At 41.1% G+C, this 21088-nt stretch overlaps 1 protein-coding gene across 3 annotated transcripts in view; it reads left to right on the top strand.

The window, feature by feature from the left end:
- Positions 1–12086: 12086 nt before the first annotated feature.
- Positions 12087–21088, top strand: part of C6H20orf194 (chromosome 6 C20orf194 homolog) — a 167854-nt gene continuing 158852 nt past the window's right edge. For 2 of the 3 annotated variants that reach the window (XR_004230056.1, XM_031941743.1), the window contains exons 1-2: positions 12902–13082; positions 13885–14020. Coding sequence is in view for 1 of the 3 variants with exons in the window: in XM_031941743.1 (XP_031797603.1) it covers positions 13923–14020 (98 nt within the window). In the remaining 2 variants the exon portion in view is untranslated. Of the gene's footprint in view, positions 12305–12901; positions 13083–13884; positions 14021–21088 lie in introns of those variants that run through there. The other variant, XM_031941745.1, reaches the window with a different exon arrangement.

The following is a 21088-nucleotide window of genomic DNA, read 5'->3' as shown; positions in this document are numbered from 1 at the left end:
AGTTCCAAGGTGCTCTCCAGAATAATTAGGATGGTCCACAACAGTCCATGAGTGTTCCAGTTTTCCCATATCCCCTCCAACATCGGTGCCCACTTTTGCATTAAAGCCAGTGTTGAGATACATGACAATGTTGTTTAGAGGATCTTGTCAAGTTAGCCATAAAAATACTCTCCTGGTCTTCTTGTTATTTGTCCTTTGTTCTTGAAATAATCATGACCTCAGGAAAGAGCTGCCATGACATTCAAGTGAATTGAACTGAAGTGAGGGAGGGCAGTGCAAGGTCACCAGTCTCAATTTCTCCTCCAGAGCCATCTGGTCCAGTGACAACATATAGCTCAGGACCACTGGAGATGGTGCTGGATGCAGGAAGACCTTGGCCTTTTTAAGCCAGGATCTTTAAAAGGCCTCAGTTTGACTGAGGCAACAACTGATTAGTGATGAAGGCTAGGTAAAAAATAAGGCAGAATTTTTGTTTTCCTTCTCATATTTTTTTCACTTTCTTTCTAGATCAGATTTTTCTTGTGCAGCAAGGTAACTGTAAAAATATATATGAATATATTGTATTTAACATATACTTTAACATATTTAATATGTATTAGACTACCTGCCATCTAGGGGAAGGGGTGGGGGAAGGAGGGGAAAATTTGGAACAGAAGGTTTTGCAAGAGTCAATGCTGAAAAATTACCCATGCATATGTTTTGTAAATAAAAGCTATAATAATAATTTTTAAACATTTTTTTTTAAAGAAAAGAGATGAGGCAGAGAATGGTCTTTTACCTAGTTAAAAAAAAAAAAAAAAAGCCTCAATATAAGGGGGAAAGTCACTCAAGGTTTCTGGCTAAAACAGAAACAATTGCTTTTTCCATTTACTCTGAGTCAATCCGGGCCCAAATAGTGACCATTTTGAGCTTGGCCTGGAAACCATTGTTGGTCAATCTATGAGAACAGGGGTGATTTGGGTTTAAACCATGGTCCTTAAAAAAGAAATATAGCTGGTAAACCCCAAGATATCTTGGAAGATTTTAGAGATCAAAATTTACATTCTTTTGGGAGGTAAGGATATGATATCTTATGTGGACCCAAGGAAAGAAAGGAAAAAAAGATAAAATAAAGGAAAAGAAAGGGAAGGGAAAGGAGAGGACAGGAAAAGAGGGGAGAGAAGAGAAAAGAAAAGGAAAGGAAAGGGGTATTTCCCAACTGGCCATTTCAGTTGAGTTCTCAATGGGACCATTTTTCTCCATTTTTTTATAAGAGCTTTTTATTGACAAAACATATGCATGGGTAATTTTTCAACACTGACCCTTGCAAAACCTTCTGTTCCAACTTTTGCCCTCCCCTAGATGGCAGCTAGACAAATACATGTTAAATATGTTAAAGTATATGTTAAATATAATATATGTATATATATTTAAATAGTTGTCTTGCTGCACAAGAAAAATCGGATTTAGAAAGAAGGTAAAAATAACCTGGGAAGAAAAACAAAAATGCAAGCAAACAGTAACAGAAAGAATAGAAATGTTATGTTGTGTTCCATATTCATTTCCCAGTGTTCTTTCTCTGGGTGTAGCTGGTTCTGTTTATGACAGATCAATTGAAACTGATTTGGACCCTCTCATTGTTGAAGAGAGCCACATCCATCAGAACTGATCCTCATATAGTATTGTTGTTGAAGTGTATAATGATCTCCTGGTTCTGTAGAGCAGGGATTCTTAAATATTAATTGCTCCTGAATAAGCTGACCTATTACAATAAAAATGACAATTCTATATAAATTTAATTTGCAATGTTGAACTAATCAAACTATCAAAAATTATTTTACAGAACTAAAAAAAGTAGCAACAATTAACCATGCCAGATTTCAAATTATATTACAAAATGGCAATCATCAAAACAAACTGCTACTGGCTAAGAAATAGAGTGGTGGATGAGAGGAATAGATTAGGTACACAATACACAGTAGTAAATGATCATAGTTACCTACTATTTGATAAACACAAAAATCCAAGCCTTACTATCTGACAAAAATTGTTAGGCAAACCAGAAAGCAGTTTGGCAGAAACTAGGTATAGATTAATGTCTTATATACTGATAAGATCAAAATGGGTACATGATTTAAAAATAAAGGATGATGTTAAATAAGCAAATTAAGGGAGCATGGGATATCTTACCTGTCAGGTCTATAGCTAAGGGAAGAATTTGTGACTAAACAAAAGATGGAGGGCATTATGGGAAATAAAATTTGATTACATGAAATTAAAGAGTTTTAAAATTATAGCTTCTTATTTACAAGATATATGCATGGGTAATTTTTCAACACTGACCCTTATAAAACCTTCTGTTCCAACTTTTCTCCTCCTTCCCCTCACCCCCTCTCCTAGATGGCAGGTAGATCCATACATGTTAAATATGTTAAAGTATATGCTAAATACAATATATGTATACCTAGCCATACAGTTATTTTGCTGCACAAGAAAAATCAAACTTAAAAATAAGGTAAAAAAAATTTGAGAAGGAAATAAAAAATGCAAGCGGACAAAAACAGAGGGAGTGGAAATGCTATGTTGTGGTTCATACTCATTTCTCATAGTTCTTTCGCTGAGTGTAGCTCTTCATTATTGAACAAATGGAACTGATTTGAATCCTCTCATTGTTGAAGAGAGCCATGTCCATCAGAATTGATCATCATATAGCATTGTTGTTGCCATGTACAATGATCTCCTGGTTCTGCTCATTTCACTCAGCATCAGTTCATCCAAGTCTCTCCAGACCTCTCTGAATCATCTTGCTGGTCATTTCTTATAAAACAATAATATTCCATAACATTCATATACCATAACTTATTCAACCATTTTCCAACTGATGGGCACCCCCACTCAGCTTTTCAGCTACAAAAGGGCTGACACAAATATGGTCCTTTAAGATCTCCCAAAGAGATTTTTTTAAAGGGCCTACATGTACAAAAATAATTACAGCGATTCTTTATGTGATGGCAAAGAACTGGAAATTGAGGAGATGCCCATCCACTGGGGAGTGGCTGAACAAATTGTGGTATATGATTGTGATGGAGTATCCTATTGTGCTATAAGAACTGATGAACTGGATGCTTTTAGAAGAACCTGAGAAGACTTACAAGAAATAATGCAAAGCAAAATGAGCAAAACCAGGACACCATTGTACACAGTAACAGCAACATTTTACAATGAAGGATCATGAATGATTTAGCTGCTCTCAGCCATACATTAAGATGTAAGACAATTTCAAATGACTTATGATGAGAAATGCTATCTACCTCCAGAAAAATAATTGAGTAAGTTTGAATGCAGATCCAAGCATTTTTCAACTTTACTCCCATCTATCTCTCAGGTGTCATATTTTATTATTTCTTTCTCCACATTATATCTCATATATGTCCCCTTATTTCTACTCATAGTTACCACACGACCTCAGGCCCCCAATTACATCAGGCTTAGACTATTACAAGAATTTCCCCTTTTATCGCCCTGCCTTAAATATCTCTCTCTGAAATTCACATTTCCCAGAGCAAAGTGATTTTTCCAATGCATGAGGACAATTATGTCACTCCCCAACCCGACAAATTCCAGTGACTCCCTGTTTCTTTGAGGATTAAACATACAATGGGACTACAATAGAGAAGGAAATGATGGAGGATAATGTTAGGTCATGAGTTGAAGTGAAGAACAGGGACTTCTCAGTAGAAAATCTTGATTTTTTTTTCAGTAAAATATGAGGGGAGTACTTAGCTAAGAAGGGATGAAAGAATACTAGTAGAGGTTTGAGGATAGAAGAGATTTGGAACAGACATTGAAGAGAGTGAGATATAGAATCAATTATGGATGATTAAAGGAATTGCTTTGCTGGTGTGAGAATCCAGTTGAGATTAGAAAATATAAATTTTAAATGAATCCACTTAATATGGCTGTGGAACTTTCTCCAGCCCCATTTAGCAGAATAAAACCAGGAATCCAAGGGAAAAACAGCAGGACTAATCCATCTTGGGGGTTTGGTGAGTAACAGGAGACAATAAGATCAGGGAACAAGAGATTCAAGAGCAGAAGAAAATGTCAAATTGTATTTGTTCACTAAGATGGAGATGGGAGAGGAGTTATAAGTAGAAGAGTGATGACCAGTTAAAACACTAAGATGGAATGATTTCAGATTCTGGTGAGCACCCAAGAACAGATTTGGGAAGAGTGACTCGTAAGAGGAGATAAAATGATAGGAGGCTGTGAATGGGTCAAAGAAACTTCTGAGTTCTTGATCACAAAAGTGGAACACGTGTGAATGATGGAAAGATAAAGAGTGTGACCATCCTTGGGAATAGCTGAGGTGGAGTAGAGGAGTAGGTCATGAGAACAGAGCAGATTGATTGAGATATTTGAAAGATCATCTATTTACATGTTGAAACCCCCTATTATGTCGGAAGGAGTTGCTATGACTTTCATAATTGTCATGATACTGTGGATTAGATTTTCAATACCTGATCTAAAGGTAGAAGACTAAGGTGGAAGGGGCATAAAATGTATGATTTGGCAGATTCCTCTCTGGTCCTGCCTGATGGTTAGGGAAGGACCTACTAATATAAATTAGATTTATCTCCTTGTTAGACTGTGAGCTTCAGGAAGTTATTTCTTATCTACACTGTGTGGTTACCTCAGAACTTTGTATAATCTTAAGCACATTAGGTGTTTAATAAATGTTTCTTGAATCCAACTGATCAGTTATGCTTCTGACTCTTTGGACTTCTACATCACGACACAGCTGTTTTCCCAATTTGGAACTTCCCACACCATGCCCTTCCCCTTTTCCCATAGATGAATTCCTTTCAGGGGTCACCATTTTGGGAGCAGACTCAGGTCAGTCTTCATACCCCTCCCTGTGCTTCTGATTTTTCAAACTTTACCATCATGCCCTCAAATGGGTACCTTTCCTCCCTGTGCTCCATTTTCAGCTTTTTTATGTTTGTCTCCTCCTATTAAAATGTAAGCTTTTCAAGAACAAGGATTATCTTTCTTTTTGTTTACATTTGTATTTCCTGAACTGGCACACAGTAAGATCTTAATACATGCTTGTTGCCTGCCTACCTGTTTAAAAAAACTTTCCAAAGGATGTAAGGAATGAAAAGTGCTCTCCATTGGAATTATTCTCCAAAGCAGTGAAGAAGAGCAAAGGATTGAGGAACTTCTGGCAATTGTGGAGAGCAGTGACAATTTTGTGTTGACCTGAATGTATTATTAGATAAATTTATTTTTGCCATAGCCAAGAAAATCCCATCTCCACTCAAAGTGCATGATGATTTCCTTCCTAGAAGATAGGTCTTGAGGAACATCCTTCCATCTTTTTGATTATCAGACACAATGATGTGTTCATTTAAAAAAAAAAATAAATTCTCTAGTGCTCCCATTACTTTTTCTTTCAGAAGATCTTTTTAAAACCTTCTAATCTTATTTTTCTGTCATTTTATTTATTGTTTCATAAATTGTATTACTGGTTGTTTTTGAAAACAGATCTTTATAAGCATCAAGGCAGATAAAAACATCCCTAGTGCTAACCTTGTCATAATGCCTTTTGACCCTTTTGTATATATCTATCTATATAGTTGTTTATATTTGATTTTCTTCATTAAAATGTACGTTCCTTGTTGGGTTGGTACTGTTTTTTGCCTTTCTTTCCATCCCTCAGCACTTAGCACAGTGCCTGACACATTGGAAGCTCTTTTTTTTTTTAAAGTTAAATTTTATTTGTGGGTTACTTTGACTTGAGCTTCCCATCTGATAACAAAGACATACAGGAAAAAAAAAATATTCGAAGGAGCAAATAGATGAAGGCAGTGTTAACTATATATTTTATAGTCATAAAGGCAATGATATCATCATCAATAGCAGGAGTAATACAATTTGAGAACTCACTGCAGTGAGCTCTAGTTTGTTGCGTTTTTTTTTTTTTTTTATTGGAGCTTTTTATTTTCAAAAGATATGCAAGGATAATTTTTCAACATTGATCCTTGAAAAACCTTTTGTTCTAATTCTCCTCCCGCCCTTATCCCTACCTCCTCCCCTATATGGCAAGTAATCCAATATATGTTAAACAAGATAAAAATATCGCATTGGAAGCTCTTAACAAATTATTGTTTATTTGATTTGACTTGGGGAACATTGTACATAGTCATTCAGCTTTTTCCCTCTAGTTTCAGCCTATTCTTACATTCTTCCCTCTGGAACCCCTATTGTAAACCAAAAGTCCCTCATAGTAGAACTATGCTCCTCCTGGAAATGTTTTTGTATATGTTTTATATTTAATTTTTGCTATATATATTGTTCACCTCCCAATAGAAAGTAAACTCCTTGAGGGATTTTTTTCCTTATTGTCTTTGTATCAGTACTTAATATAAACTGCTTTCTGAATTGAATTTTGTTGGGAGTTAAATGTAATTGAGACCATTCTCAAAGGAAAGAACTAGGGTTATTAAAAAGTCAACTTATTTCTTATCCCCAACCTGCAAAGTTTTAATTCACAGTAGTAATGGAAGAGAAAGTCTGGGTTTGTTCCCCAACATCATGGCTCTCTCCTTTGTTGCTCCTTAGTTGGACTCCTGTTTAGTTTGAGAACTCCGCTGCTTGGTCCAGGAATGATGTTATCCAGGAACTCTCTCACTTGTATGGAAGCTCTAGGACTTCTCACCATTCCACCTCCGCTTCTGAACTTTGCAGTTATTCCTTCTTCTGTAGGGATACCTGGATCCCCCTATAGGAACTTCTCTACACTATCAGTCCCACTGCTTCCAAGTCTAGAGCTGGGATGTTCCCCTGGAAAGGCTACTGAGATGATAAGCAGGTTTACATTCCACTACCACAGTCCCCATTGCAAAAACCATCTATAGCCCTCTTCATTTATCTGCTTCTTTCAGCTCTGTTTTCCAATCATGGAAGCATGATATGGTAGTAGTGGAGAACTTCAATTATTTAGAAAACTGGTGAAGTTTGTGCTGTGCTCAAAGGAGAGAATACAATAATTTCTTGATTTACCTTCATAATTTTGTCCTTCAAAAGGGAAATGAACCAATAAAAAGAACTTCTATTGAGTTCTAGCCTAGGCTCAGTCCTAAACTATCATTTTTATCAATGACTTGGATTATATATCTCATTCTCACCAACAAGAAGGAACTGGTTCCTGGAGTGGAAATAATGAGGACCTTAAGAGATCACTCTGTCTTAGAATTTATGATGCAGGAGAGGAAAGCCAATTGAATACAATAACAGATTTCAAATAATTCAAAGGAAGGATAATTATGAATCCAGATTAAAATTCTACAGATGATGTCGTCCCAGGAAACATGAGCAGTTCTCATGAAATTCTGAAATCATAAAAAAAAAATCTGATGATGATGAAGAAAAGGGGAATGAGTCTTTCTTCAACTGTTGGCAAAATTCTAGGACATATTGTTAAAAGGATGGCTAGTAAGTAAACAGCTAGAAAAGAGGCAGGTTACCTTTGTCAAGAATGGCTTATGTCAAACTAACATCATTTCCATTTTTTTTTTTACAGCTTTACTACCAGATTGGTAGATATGGGGTATATTATAGATATAGGTTACTTAGATTTTCACAAAACATTTAATAAAGTCTCTTATATTTCTCTTCTTGAGAAGAGGATGGGATATGGACTAAAATTCAGTGGCATCAACTTCAAATAAAAAGGGATCGCTGTGGATTATGTATTGGCTCAGAAATTCACAAATTCTATTTTATATATTTTGTTAAACATTTCCCAGTTTTAATTTGGTTCAGGCAGCACTTATAGTTTTGCTGACTGAGTGTCCTTCAGGCTAAGAGTGTGACATCTCTATAAACTAAATAATAGCGCAATTAGGTGGATTCAGACTTCATCAAATGACTGATTTCAATTATTCAGTTAGAAACATTTACTAAGCAATTGTTGTGTGCCAGGCACTATCCTAGGACAAAAACAAAAATGAAATAATTCCTGACTTTGAGCTTACATTCTTTTGGAGGAAATCACCATATAAGTATATTTACAAAATATGTATAAAGAAAATACAAGTAATTGGGAAAACATCAGCAGCTGCGGAGATCAAGAAGGATTTCATGTAATAATGGTGATTGATTTGAGTATTGAAAGAAATAGGAAGTTCTGAGAGATGGAAGTGAGAGCAAAGTTCATTCCAGACATGGGAGATAGTCAAACCAAAGTTCTGGAGATGGAAAATGTGTGAGGAACAGCAAGAAAGTCAATCTGACTGGATTATGATGGAATAAATTTGGAAATGGAGATTGGGGTCAGGTTGTGGTGAACTTTAAAAGATAATGGAGTTTATGGTTGATCCTGAAGGCAACAAGGATTCATTTAATTGAAGGGAAAATGAAGAGTTGAGAAAAATGTTAAGATTGCAAATCTGAGTGATTGAGAGGGTGGTTGTACCCTTGATAAAAGTGGAGAAGTTTCAAAGATAAGTGGGTTTTAGAGGGAAAGATAATGATTTGGGGGCATGTTGAATATGCAATACTTAGAAAATGATGGGCTTTTGGAGATCTTAGAATCATAGATTTAAATCTGGAAGAGACTTTGGAGATCACTGACACCCTACAAAAGTTAAATCACTTGCCAAAGATCATATTTCTAGTATCTGAGGCAAGATTTGAACTGAGTTCTTGACTCCATTCCTGACCCCAACTCCAGGGCTCTTAACCACTACCCACTACACATTGCTGTTTCTCAATATATGACTCAAGTGCAATAGAGAAAAACTAGAGCTAGACATGTAGATTTAAGAATTAGCAGCACAAAGATTAAACTTATAAGAACTGTTGAGGTGGCCAACCAAGTAAGACAAAATGGAGACAGAAGAGGATCCAGGACAGAGCTTTCTGAATGATTCACAGTTAGATAGGTATGGATACTGAGAAGGAATTGATCCAAGTCAGTGATTTTAAATGCTTATAAAAAATTTATAGATAACACAAATTTGAGAGGGATCGCCAACATACTGAGTGACACAGCTAAAATCCCAAATTATCTTAATGGGCTTGAACAACAGGCCAAATTAAATTAGAGGAAATATGTATATAAGGTACTATTAGGCATAACTAAATCAGGGGTTTTTAATCTTACTGGAGTCATATACCTCTTTAGGAGTCTAGTAAAGCCTAATGGACCTCTTCTTCAAATAATGTTGCAAAGAGACAAATTGAGGTTTAATGTAAAGCCAAACTTAAAAAAAATTAGCGTTATCCCAGAGTGGAATGGCCTGTCTTGAAAAGTATGCCCTCATTGAAGGTCATTCAGCAAAGGATAGATGACCACTTATCCAAAGTGTTGTAGAATGGATTCCTGTTCGGTTAGAGGATAAGCTAGATAACCTTTAACATTTCTTCAACTTCTGAGATTCTGTGATTTGGTTAACTGATTTTTAAAGGGAAAAGAGACCATGAACTGAAAAAAGGGCCTCCTGGGGATAGATAAACGACTTGTGGGAAAACTGGAGTGTATTCTTTGGATCTGGGCTCTCTGTGAATAGTTAATGGATGACAAGTGGTATGAAGAACTGTGAACTTAAGTCCAAGGCACGATTCTACCACATACTAATTGTTTGGTCCAAATAAGTCATTTCATATCTCTGTGTATCAGCATTCCCATCAAAACCAACAAAGTAGATCAATAAATAATTACTTGATTGTTGGCTTTGCGATAGGGAAGACCTGGGATCAAAGGTGGCCTCACCCACAAACTAACTATTCTTATCTGTCTCAGTTTCCTCATCTGCAAAACAGGGATAATAATAGTACCTATTCTCAGAGTTGTGAGAATAAAATTTGCCAAACTGAAAGTACTATATAAATTCTATTCTTATTATTAATACTACTTGTGCTGCCATCTTCATAGAATTGATGAGATTCAAATCTTTTGCAAATCTGAAAGTACTATACATCTATATGGACTAACTCCTTCCCTGTTTGATTTGTGAAGAAGTAGAAATGTCACTTAAGAAAACCAAGTTAAAGTGGTCAAATACATACAGAAAATAAAGTTTAAAAACCTCAGGGATCAGTTTTGAAGTTATCTTAAAGAGAGTAAGATTCAATTCAATGAAAAAGAATAGAACCAAATTCAAGTTATTTTTAAAGAAAGGCAACTCATGACACTATATATATATATATATATATACATGGAATGGATATATATATGCATGGAATGGATATATATATACATATATATATATATATATATGCATGGAATGGATATATATATATATATATATATATATATATACATATATGAATGGAATGGACCAGGAAGGTCCATTTTCTTTAGCAGATATGCTATTTAGATCTTCAATCACACAACTAACTGAAAAGTGTAGATTAGATCTTTATCTAATTTTTAACGTATCTGTTTTTAACATTAGATATGATTTTGTTTGTTTGTATGTATATCAAAAAAAGCCTCTGACTTGGTTAAATAAAATGCGGCTTTAAAGAAAATGGAGGGTAACTGTGAGGATGAAGGGTTTTAAGATCATGCCATTTGACGCCTGAAGAAGAAAAGACTTAAAAATATCTGGGAATAATTGTTGCCTTCAAGCGGTTGAAAAGCTGTCCTTCAGAACAGGAAATAGACTTGTCTTGCTCAGCTCCCAGGGAAGGATGAGAAGCAATAAATAGAAGATGTCGAATCAAAGTTAGGTTTGTCCTCCCCCATGCATATGTTAAAATCATACAAGAGTTAATTTTGTTCACCAATTGGCTGAAGAGCATCACAAGGTAAGGAATCACACAAAGATAAGTCCATTTTGGAGAATGTCCTGTGTAGAGAGAGGTATTTATGGATAGCAAAGTTCTTCAGATGATATTATTTATAATATACTGATGGCATGAAGGATGGGGACAACACTACAGGCTTCAATGAGATCTAATGTCATTCAAATGCCATGTCATCCACATAGGAAAAATAAAATTGATTAAGAAGGTCTATTGAAAAGATTATAACATGGAGTCAGATAGACAAGTGATCGTATTAGATAAAGATCTAATCTACATTTTTCAGTTAGTTGTGTGATTGAAGATCTAAATAGCATTTGTTCTTGGATGCATTTTTTTTTTTTTATTTAATAGCCTTTTATTTACAGGTTATATGCATGGGTAACTTTACAGCATTAACAATTGCCAAACCTCTTGTTCCAATTTTTCACCTCTTACCCCCCACACCCCCTCCCCCAAATGGCAGGATGACCAGTAGATGTTAAATATATTAAAATATAAATTAGATACACAATAAGTATACATGACCAAACCGTTATTTTGCTGTAGAAAAAGAATCAGACTCTGAAATATTGTACAATTAGCTTGTGAAGGAAATCAAAAATGCAGGTGTGCATAAATATAGGGATTGGGAATTTAATGTAATGGTTTTTAGTCATCTCCCAGAGTTCTTTATCTGGGCATAGCTAGCTCAGTTCATTACTGCTCCATTGGAAATGACTTGGTTGATCTCATTGCTGAGGATGGCCTGGTCCATCAGAACTGGTCATCATATAGTATTGTTGCTGAAGTATATAATGATCTCCTGGTCCTGCTCATTTCACTCAGCATCAGTTCGTGTAAGTCTCTCCAGGCCTTTCTGAAACCCTCCTGCTGGTCATTTCTTACAGAGCAGTAACAGCAAATGAAGTTTTCAGAAGGTGTTTTTCCACATTTCCGAGGATCCCGAACTGTTGATAGAGAAACCTATCTTTTTAACACCAATATTCTCTCAGCGATTCTATGTGGTTTCAAGTTATAGAACATCACGATTTCAGGCTAAAAACTGCAGATGACCTTTTACCCTGCGCACGAGTCTGTGCGTGCAGACATAGATGGCAGATACGCTGGGTTACTCAGTGACGTCAGCCTCTTCTTGGGGTTTTCCTTGGTCCCTCGTTTCCTACCGAGTCTTGTTCGCTGCTCAGCGAGCGGACGCCTGTTTATTGTACGCATAAGGGATGGATCAAAGTCTGGGCCGAGCAGTCCCCCCTTGCCTGGTTCAGGAGGCTCAGAAGCGAGCGGCTTAAGGAGCGCGCGCTGCAAATCTGCGGAATTCTCAAGGGTTCGCCCCAAAGATTAGACGGTCTCTTTTCCCAGTCCTGAAGAAGACCCGGCTCTTCCAGGGCTCTGGCCGAGCGGTGCGGGGGCTCCGCGGGGAGCCCGAGGCAAGAGTCGGAGCGGCAGAAGGATGGAGGGGGACCGGGGCTGGCCCAGGCACCGAAGCTGTCGCAGATTCGTCCAGCTATCGGTGATTGATTGATGGCGCCGCAAGATGGAGCCAATGGGGGAGTGCGGGGGGAGGGGGGAGGAGGAGACTGCGCCAATCCCCGCGGGGTGGGAAGGGGCGTCCCAGGGGCTTGTCTCCAGGCAGAGCCGAGAGTGGGCGACTGGCCCAAGACGGAAAGGGGGGTGTGCGCGGCGGAAGGAGGGGAAGGGAGACCACCACGCCACCGGGCAGGCACGACGGGGGCCGGGGGAGGGCCGGATCGGAGAGGCGTGACTGCGCCCGCAGCTGTTCTCATGGGTGCGCTTATCTCCATGTGAGGGGGGCTCGCAGAGACATGCATTGCAGGTCTCTGCGCCGTGGCTCCTTCTTCACTCGGGTACGGGTCAGAGTTCAGAGACACACAGAACTTCTCCTTCTTTTGCGTCCAGAGAGTGATGACCAGGCCCGTTCCCCCGCTAAGGGGGGGGGGGGGCCTCTCCCGACATCCCCCTTGCTCCACTCAGGATGGTGCGTCCCTGTTCGCCCCGCCCCCCGCAGGCCACAATGGAGCCCCGCCCTCGGGGGCGGCTCCTCTCCGTCCCGGCCCCGCCCTCCTCCCCCCCCGCCCCGAGGATGGACCCGGCTCCGGCCCCCGCCCCAGCCCAGCCCCGGCCCCGGCCCCGGCCTGAGTGCCCCTCCGAGCGGCCGGCGCTTCCCGCAGACTCCCGCCGAGGCCCCCGCCGCAGCCATGGACCTGTCTCCCCCGCTTGCTGGGCCGCTCGCGAGCCCGGGCCCCGAACGCAGGATCGCCCTTCGTCAGGTACCGCTGCGGAGGCTGCCGCTGCCCGGCCCGGCCCGCCCCTCCCCCGGCCTCAGCCGCTCGGGCGGCTCTTTGACAGCGCCTCCCTGAGAGCGTCCCCCGAAACCGCCCCCTCCCCCGGCAGCGCCTCCTCTGACAACGCCCCCAGCCGCCCCTTCCCCAAACACCTCCCCAGAGGGTCCTGCCCATTGTGTCCCCAGCCGTCCCTTCCCGCAGGCTGCGCCCCTCCCCCGGGCAGATCCTCTGGTGGGCTGCTCCGGAGCCCGCCTGCAAACGGTCTTCTCCCAGAGGCGCCCCTCAGTTGTGGCCCCCACCGCCGCCTCCCGAGAGTGCCCCCAACCCGGGCGGCGCCCCCACCGAGCTGCCCATGCGGCGGCCTCTCTCTGACAGTGCCCTGACGTCCCAGCCCGGGCAGCGCCCGCGCACCGATCCCTTTCCCGGCCAGCCCCCCAGCGCCGCCTGCTGCGGAAGGTCTCTGACAGTGCCCCCCACAGAGCGCCGCTCAGCCCCCCGCGCTCTCCCCGCAGGCCTCCTTTGCAACGCCCCCAAGCCGCCTCCTGCCCGGGAGGAGCCCCGCAGAGCCCCTCCCAGCGGTCCCCACCTTTAGACCGTGCAGCCTCCCGGTGACCACCCGCATCCCCCCCATAAACCCTCCCCTTGAAAGGCTCCTTCCAGGAGCACCTCCCCCGCCCCGTCTCCCCTACCGGGTCTTCTGCCCACCCGGGCCCCCCCAAACCCGCAGGGCATCCCCTCTCCCAAACAATGGATCCTTCCAGCTAACCAGGGACCCCCACTCTCTCAGTGTTTCCTGCCAGTGAGTTTCCAGAAGCCTCCTTGAAAATGATTTCCAGACCTCCCCCATCGTTCCTCTTGAAGAGGCTCCCTGTGAGCAGCCCCCAGCACAAAGACGTCTCCCTCTCTCAGATCCTTCCACCCAGGTGCCGATAACCGTCTTCCTTGCCTGAGCCCCCCACCTCCTGGCAAAGCTGCCCCTCGGGGATACCTCCCCCACCCCAGATAATCCTCGTGGGGGCTTCCACCAGCCATCCCCCCCGTCCTCCAAGTGTACCTACACATGCCCTGCTTTTTTCTCCCCACTTCCATCCTTGGGCACCCCTTTATTGTTAAAGGGGCCAGGAGGAGATGTTGAGGAGGGAAGATGGGGGACAAATGAAAGGAGGGAATGGGGAGAGGATTGTGGGGTCCCTAAAAAATGCACCAGGTCGGTGTCCTGGATCCCAGAGCACCTCAGAAGGTGCCTCAGATCCAGGAGTGCAGGGGCAGAGGGGGTGGGGGAGGGGGCTGGCTCTTCTCCCTCCCCATTCCAGGGGTCTTACATTTAAAGCAGACAAAGGAGGGGCTGGCTCAGGGCGCAGGGCCCCGCCGCTGCTCCGTGCTAGATGCCCAAGAGTAGGCTAGATGCCCACTGGCTGGCAAGGGGGGTCCTCTTGTCTTAGCCATCCCCGAGGGGTAATGACATTTTGGTTGCAAAGCAGGGGAGGAAGGCAAGGGGGTTGGGAGGAGGAGAGAGGAGGGAGAAGGCTGGAAGCCATGGACTTGAGGCCATCTGCAGAATGCTGCTCTGCTTGCAGACCCCTGTCTGGGTGAGGAAATGACAGGCTGGAGCCAGGGCGAGAAGCGGGGAGGGAGGTCAGGTGCTAAATTCTGCTCTTTTCCTTTGTTCTTCTCCAATGCCAATAAATGTTAGCTCAAAAGGAGAATTCAAAGTAAAATGAAATGGTAGCTGCTAGAAAAAGCCCTAGTTTAAGGGATTTCTCCCCCCAAAACATGTTTTTGAAGTTGGGGGGGACCAGAAATGGTATTTTCTTTCCATAGACGTGGAGCAACCTGGGCTCCCATTCTGGAGCCAATGAGCCTGCCTCTAAATAGGTCAAGTGGCCTTTGCTGGGTGTCTGGCTTCCCTACACTGACCTCCAGGGAGTGTCCTGGGACTTCACAGTCTCAGGGGAATAGCTGTTTATGGCAACCATCGCCAAGCTGAAGCCAGGCTGGCCCAGAGCTTCTGACTGACCTATTCACAGATGGAAAGAGTTTTTCCGTTTTGTGAAGAAACTTCGCAGGATGTCTTGGGAGCTCTGGCCATGAAGTCTAGGCTTTTTGGAAGGCTTCGTCTTTGGGTGGCCAGGGCAGCCCACGGCTCTTGACGCTAAGCGAAGGTGTTTTTTTCTTCTTCAGTGCCCACATCTTTGTACCTTTGCAGAGGTCAGCTTTCTAATAAACATGTCTCAGAGAAAGCTGATACCTTCCCTGTTGCCCTAGCAAAGCAGTGTTGAGAGAAGATCTTGCCTTTTTGTTTTTTGTTTGTTTTTTAATCAAAGGTTTCTTGTATAATCCAGATAATCAGATAAGTTCTGAACCCTAAAAAAGGTACCCTATCTGAGTAAAGCTTGAAAGGTTTTGTCCAAGGAGCAACTAGCAGTTTAGCTGTGCTATAAGCTGGAGGAATGTCTTCCACTTGCATACCCTCAATCTGTCCACCTACTCTCTTCAGAGGAGAACAGACTTTTTTCCTTCCCCTTTCTTACCTTTTCCCCTGCTTTTGAATGAGTCAAACATAACCAGTTCTGCTCTTTCCTAATGGGGACCGCATTTGATTGACATAATCTTTTAACTCTCACCAATCCTCTGGAAGGAGTAGGATTAACTGGTGAAGTAGCATTCCTGAAAACCCATGCTAAATTGCAGTTGTGTTCTGCTATTTGTGATGGAGGCCAGCTTCCCAGAAGGTGTGTATAAACCAGAAAGTAAAGTGACTGCTCAGGCTTAGAGGCTTTTTTGTAAGGGTAAAAAAGGGAGATCTGTCCAAAAGCTGCCTGCTTTTCCTTGGTCTTGGTTACCAATTTAAGTTTCTGAGACTCTTCCATTTTTATGTCTTTACCACTCACCTCAACTAGGGTTTCTCTGTTGTCCTCTTCTGGATGTTGCTATGTCCTCCAGTTTGTGTCCTTCATGGTTTACTACTGTTGACTTTGTTTTTGTTTCTCTCTATTCTCCTCATCCTCCCTATACCCTTTTAGTTAAAGTTTTCTCTGTTTTCAGATCTTGTGGCCCTGAAGAACTGGAGATTTATTTTTGGTATAATGGTATAAATAATTGGTGTAATGATAAAATTGGTATTATTATAGGATAACTCCTGGCTGTGGGTTAAGTTATGAGTTTTTTCCTACCAGATTATGGATGGATATAGAGGGTTCTCCATGCCTTATAGTTGGGACTATCTGTGGGCACTTTCTAACCATTAGATTGTCTTCTGCCTTATTGGGTTTCTTTAATATGAGAGCATGTCGGGGCAGCTAGGTGGTGCAATGGTTAGAGCACCAGCCCTTAAGTCAGGAGGACCCGAGTTCCAATCTGGCCTTAGATACTAACACTTCCTGACTGTGTGATCCTGCGCAAGTCACTTAACCCCAATTGCCTCAGGGGGGAAAAAAGACTACATAAGAAAGAATGTCCAGTGGTAGTCTTGAGAAGGACTCCAGAGCTGGCATCATGTGTATCTGGGCTTATATTTTCATCTTTAATCCTGCCTGGTGCTTTGTAAAGCCCCCAAACATAAAACCCTTGATACTTGATGATAACAAGTTCTATTTTGTTCCTTGGCATCCCAGAAGTAGAGAAGGCTGACTGGTCCCTAGAGCTAGACTACTATGTACTGCTTGAATGGAATTGAATTTTAAAAAGTGTGGTCTGAGCTCAGACAGTTCTTACTGGGAGACCTTGATCAAATTATGGCCCTACTTTGTATCTCTCCAAGTTGGGCAGTAACACTTCATTCAATGACACAGTACATTCAATGCCCAGAGTGTTCATGACACCACAGAGGCATAAAATTCTTAAAGCTCTCTAGGAGAAAGTCCTTCCTATAAATGGAGAGTAGTAGTTTTTTGTTTATGACTTGATTGGCAATTATGTAATTGTCAGTCAAATGTTTATTGAGCTATTTTGTTGGCAGTGCTATGGTATGTGCTCTATAAAATAAGATGGGAAAGGTGTGGTTTCTGTCTACTAGGACCTTGTAATCTTGTGTCTCTAGAAAGTACAAGTGGTCCATTTTCATCCAGTTACCCAGTAGTGTCTTTATTTCCCATGATTCTAACATGACCAGTCTTTGGATAGCATGTAGAAGGACAAATGATTGTCCTTCTGTAGAGTCCCTTTGGTCTGGAAAATAAATATCAACTGTTTTATGACTGAGATGAGGTTCCTTGGAATGCTTCCTCATGTCACAACCATTTGGATCGGGCTAGGAGGAAAAGGGAGGGTCCCACCAGAGCAAGATCATAGCTATATCAGTGGAACCGGGAGCCATTGACCTGTGTGGGGATTCTGTCTTCCCTGCCAAAGTGATACTCCAAAATCAGATGTGTTTCACTTCAGCACAATAAACTCTCATAGTTCCTATTACTTCTAGGAGCAAACCTAAAAGCCTCCATTTGGCCTTTTAAGCACCTGACAGCCAGTCTTCCATCTCCCTTTCCATGACTGTATTGCCTGTACATTTTCCCCTTTTATACAATCTATGGTCTCCCCAAACTTGCCTTGTTTTTTCCTCCCATATGATGTTTTGTCTCTGCCCATTCTGTCCTCTCCCTTCCCTAGACTTCATGTCTGGAGGACACTCTTTCCTCACTTTGCCCCCTCAGAGATTCTGAGTTTTCTTTAAAACTTATCTCAGATGATGTCTCCTTCATTAGGCCTTTCTAAAGCTACTCCCACTGGCTGCTAGTGCCTCCCTCCCCAGTTTCTTCGGATTTATTTTGTATACTCTTATCTGTATGTCCTGTCTTCTGCAATAGAACATAAACTCCCTGAAATCAGAGATGTTTTCTTTTTTATAATCCTCACTCAGTCTGCCGCATGGCAGTTTCTAACTGCCTGCCTGATGGACTGACTGCTTCGGGGATAGCAGGTCACACCCAGACTCTGTCCTACCAGTTACTTACATGGCTAACAGGCACAAATATAAGTAATGGGAGCTGTGGAACAACAAAAGAGATTTAGTGAAATTAGCCTGAGTAGATCCCCCAAGACTAGCAACTCGTTGGACTGAGAAGGGAGAAAAAAAGGTGACCAGTGATTCTAAAATAATCCACATTTTCTTCAGTATTTTGGGATATAATTCACTTGGGCCTGGTGACCTGGATTTATCAAAAGCATTTGGATGCTGTAACTTATCATCAGGCCTCCTGCCTCCTCAAGTCATGTGTCTCTACCCACCATTCTAATGGGCTACTCTCTCCAAGGATGCTGATGAACTGCTAAAGATAGTGGTCCTTTCTAGGTCTGCATCCTACTTGGCCTTTCAGTAGCCTTTCACACTGTACACTGTCAACCCAAACTTTGCCTCTTGTATATTCTTTCCTCCCTTGACTTTCCTAACACTGTTCTCCAGCTTCTCTTCCTATCTTGTTTTTTTTTTTTTTACCATGTCTTCAATAGAACATTGCCCATCTCCAGCTTACTGAGTATGGGTACTCCCTAATGTTCCATACTAAACCCTCTCATCTCCTCCTTTTACATTTTCTCTTGGTCATCTGATTCAAATATTTTCATGCAAATGATTCCCAAGTCTGGATATCAAGATCTAATCTTTATCTTGAACTCTAAAACCATATCACTAACTGTCTACTGGACACATCTCCACTTGAGTATTCCTTTTTTAAACTACTTTTCAACATTCATTTTTATAAGATTTTGAGTTCCAAATTTTTCTTCCTCCTTAATCTTTCCTCCCTTCTCTTCAAGACAGCATGCAATCTGATATGTTATACTTGTACAATCATGTTAAATTTATTCATATTAGTCATATCATGAAAGAAAAAGCAGAGCAAAAGGGGATAACCATGAGAAAGAAAAAACCAACAAAAAAAGCAAAACTGATATGCTTCAGTCTGCATTCAGTCTCCATACTTCTTTCTCTGCATATCGATGGCATTTTCCATCACGAGTCTATTAGGATTGTCTTGGATCACTGTTCTGGTGCATGAGTATTCTATAGGCATATCCATGGGGCAGCTGAGTAGTGAAGTACATAGTATTCCTGGCCTGAAATCAGGAGGACCTGAGTTCAAATGTTGCCTTTAATACTTGCAAGTCACTTAGCCAAATCAATATATCCAAAGCAGAAAGTATCCCATTTCTAATCACCATTGAGACTCTCTAAATCTGCTGCTCTGAATTTCCAAATCAACAGAAGCCCTTTTGATGGCTTTCAAAAGCTTCTAAAATCTGGCTCCAGTTTACCTTTGCAGCCTTATTTCTTGATTCTTCATGAATTCTAGGCTTGGCCAAAATGTATTTACAGTTCTTTCTTCTGCCTTTGTAACTTTGCTCATATTGTCCTCCATATCTGAATGAGAACCCATGAGCCCCTATTTCTCTCTTGATACATATCTTTCCTATTTTTAATGTCCCAGATTAGAGGCTACCACTTCCTCCAAGATGTTCCAGATTTTGCTAGCTAGAAGGGAGATTTCTTTTGGTGAATCTGTCAGAATTTTGACCCCTCCTATGCACTTAGTCAATTTGACTTGTAATTGTGCACTAATCTCATCCCCCTAGTAGATGATAAGTAAACTTTTTGCATCATGTCACCCCTAGCACTGTGCCTTACAATATCAGTCACTTAAGTAAGTGCTAGGTGGAAATGGAATGTGGTTGAATTGTAGATTGGTGATCCCTAAAAAACTGTGGTGAACAGGAGACAGATTGCCTGACTTTGCCTCTTGGTCAGTGAGTTTGACTTGAATTCTTTGCAAAATCCCAGAGTGCCTTACTAAAGGAATAGCTTATGACTATTTATGGAGGTGATCACTCTGAGGCAGCATGGGCTCCTCAAAAAACAGGTCATATCCTATCTTCCCAGTAGCCTTTCTTGATAGAGTTATCAGCTCTGTAGATCAGGGAAATGTTGGAGACATTGAAGTATGGTTAGGAAGTCATTTAATTAGAGTCTCTCATGATATCTTTGTGGAGAAGGGAGAATATATATGAACCTAGATAGACTAGATGAATTTGAAACTTGCTCAGATGTCTATATTTAAAAAGTGGAAAAGAATATTTTCATTTGGCTTCACAGTTTCTTTAGCTATTTTTTTTGGTCTTCACTATTTTTTGTAGCCTAACTCTTAGAAGAATGTATCTACACAAGTTGCTGCCATTTTCTCTCTTCTCACTCACTTTTCAGCTCCTTGAAATTTGCCTTTCATCCTTACTACTCAACTGAAACTGTTCATGAGAAATGAAAAATAAGCATTTTTAAGTGGTGACTTCCATGTGCCAGATACTGTGACTAGCACTTTACAAATATTTATCTAATTTAAATTTTAGATAAATCATCTAATTTGATTATCACAATAACCCTTTAATAGAAGCATTATCATCCCCATTTCACAGTTGAGGAAACTGAGACAGAAACTAAGTGACTTGCTCAAGTCACATAGTTAATAAACATCTTAGTTAGGATTTGCACTCATTCTTTCTGATTCCAGGTTAGTATTCTGTCCACTTTACCACCTTGCTACCTGTTTCTCTATACCTAAATTCCAAAACCATTTCTGAGTTTGCAGCCTTCTTGACTTCTCTGCAGCATTTAACACCATTGACCCACCCTTTCTGAACATTCTCTCATCCCCGAGGTTTCCTACTTTTTAGATATATATTTTATATACATTTATATATAATTACACATAAAAACAATTCTTTAAGAAATGTTGTATTCTAAATACTCTTTCTCCCTACCCTTCTTCCTGAGGAAGCAAGCATTTTGATATAGGTTATACATAATTGCTTTTCTTTAATCAGTAATGATTTAGAACACTTTTCATATGACAGTAGATAACTTTGGTTTCTTCATCTGAAAACTGTCTATTTTATATCTTCTGACAGGAGTTTGTCTTCTTTTTCTTACCTGATTCTTTTCAGACTCCTTTACCATGATCATCATTCTTGTACTGTTTCCTATGTGTGGGTATATCCTAGGGCTT

This window comes from Sarcophilus harrisii, chromosome 6 (assembly GCF_902635505.1).
Source record: "Sarcophilus harrisii chromosome 6, mSarHar1.11, whole genome shotgun sequence".
NCBI classification, from domain to species: Eukaryota; Metazoa; Chordata; class Mammalia; order Dasyuromorphia; family Dasyuridae; genus Sarcophilus; species Sarcophilus harrisii.
The sequence above is the reverse complement of the archived record's forward strand: the minus strand, read 5'-3'. Positions and strand labels throughout refer to the sequence as shown.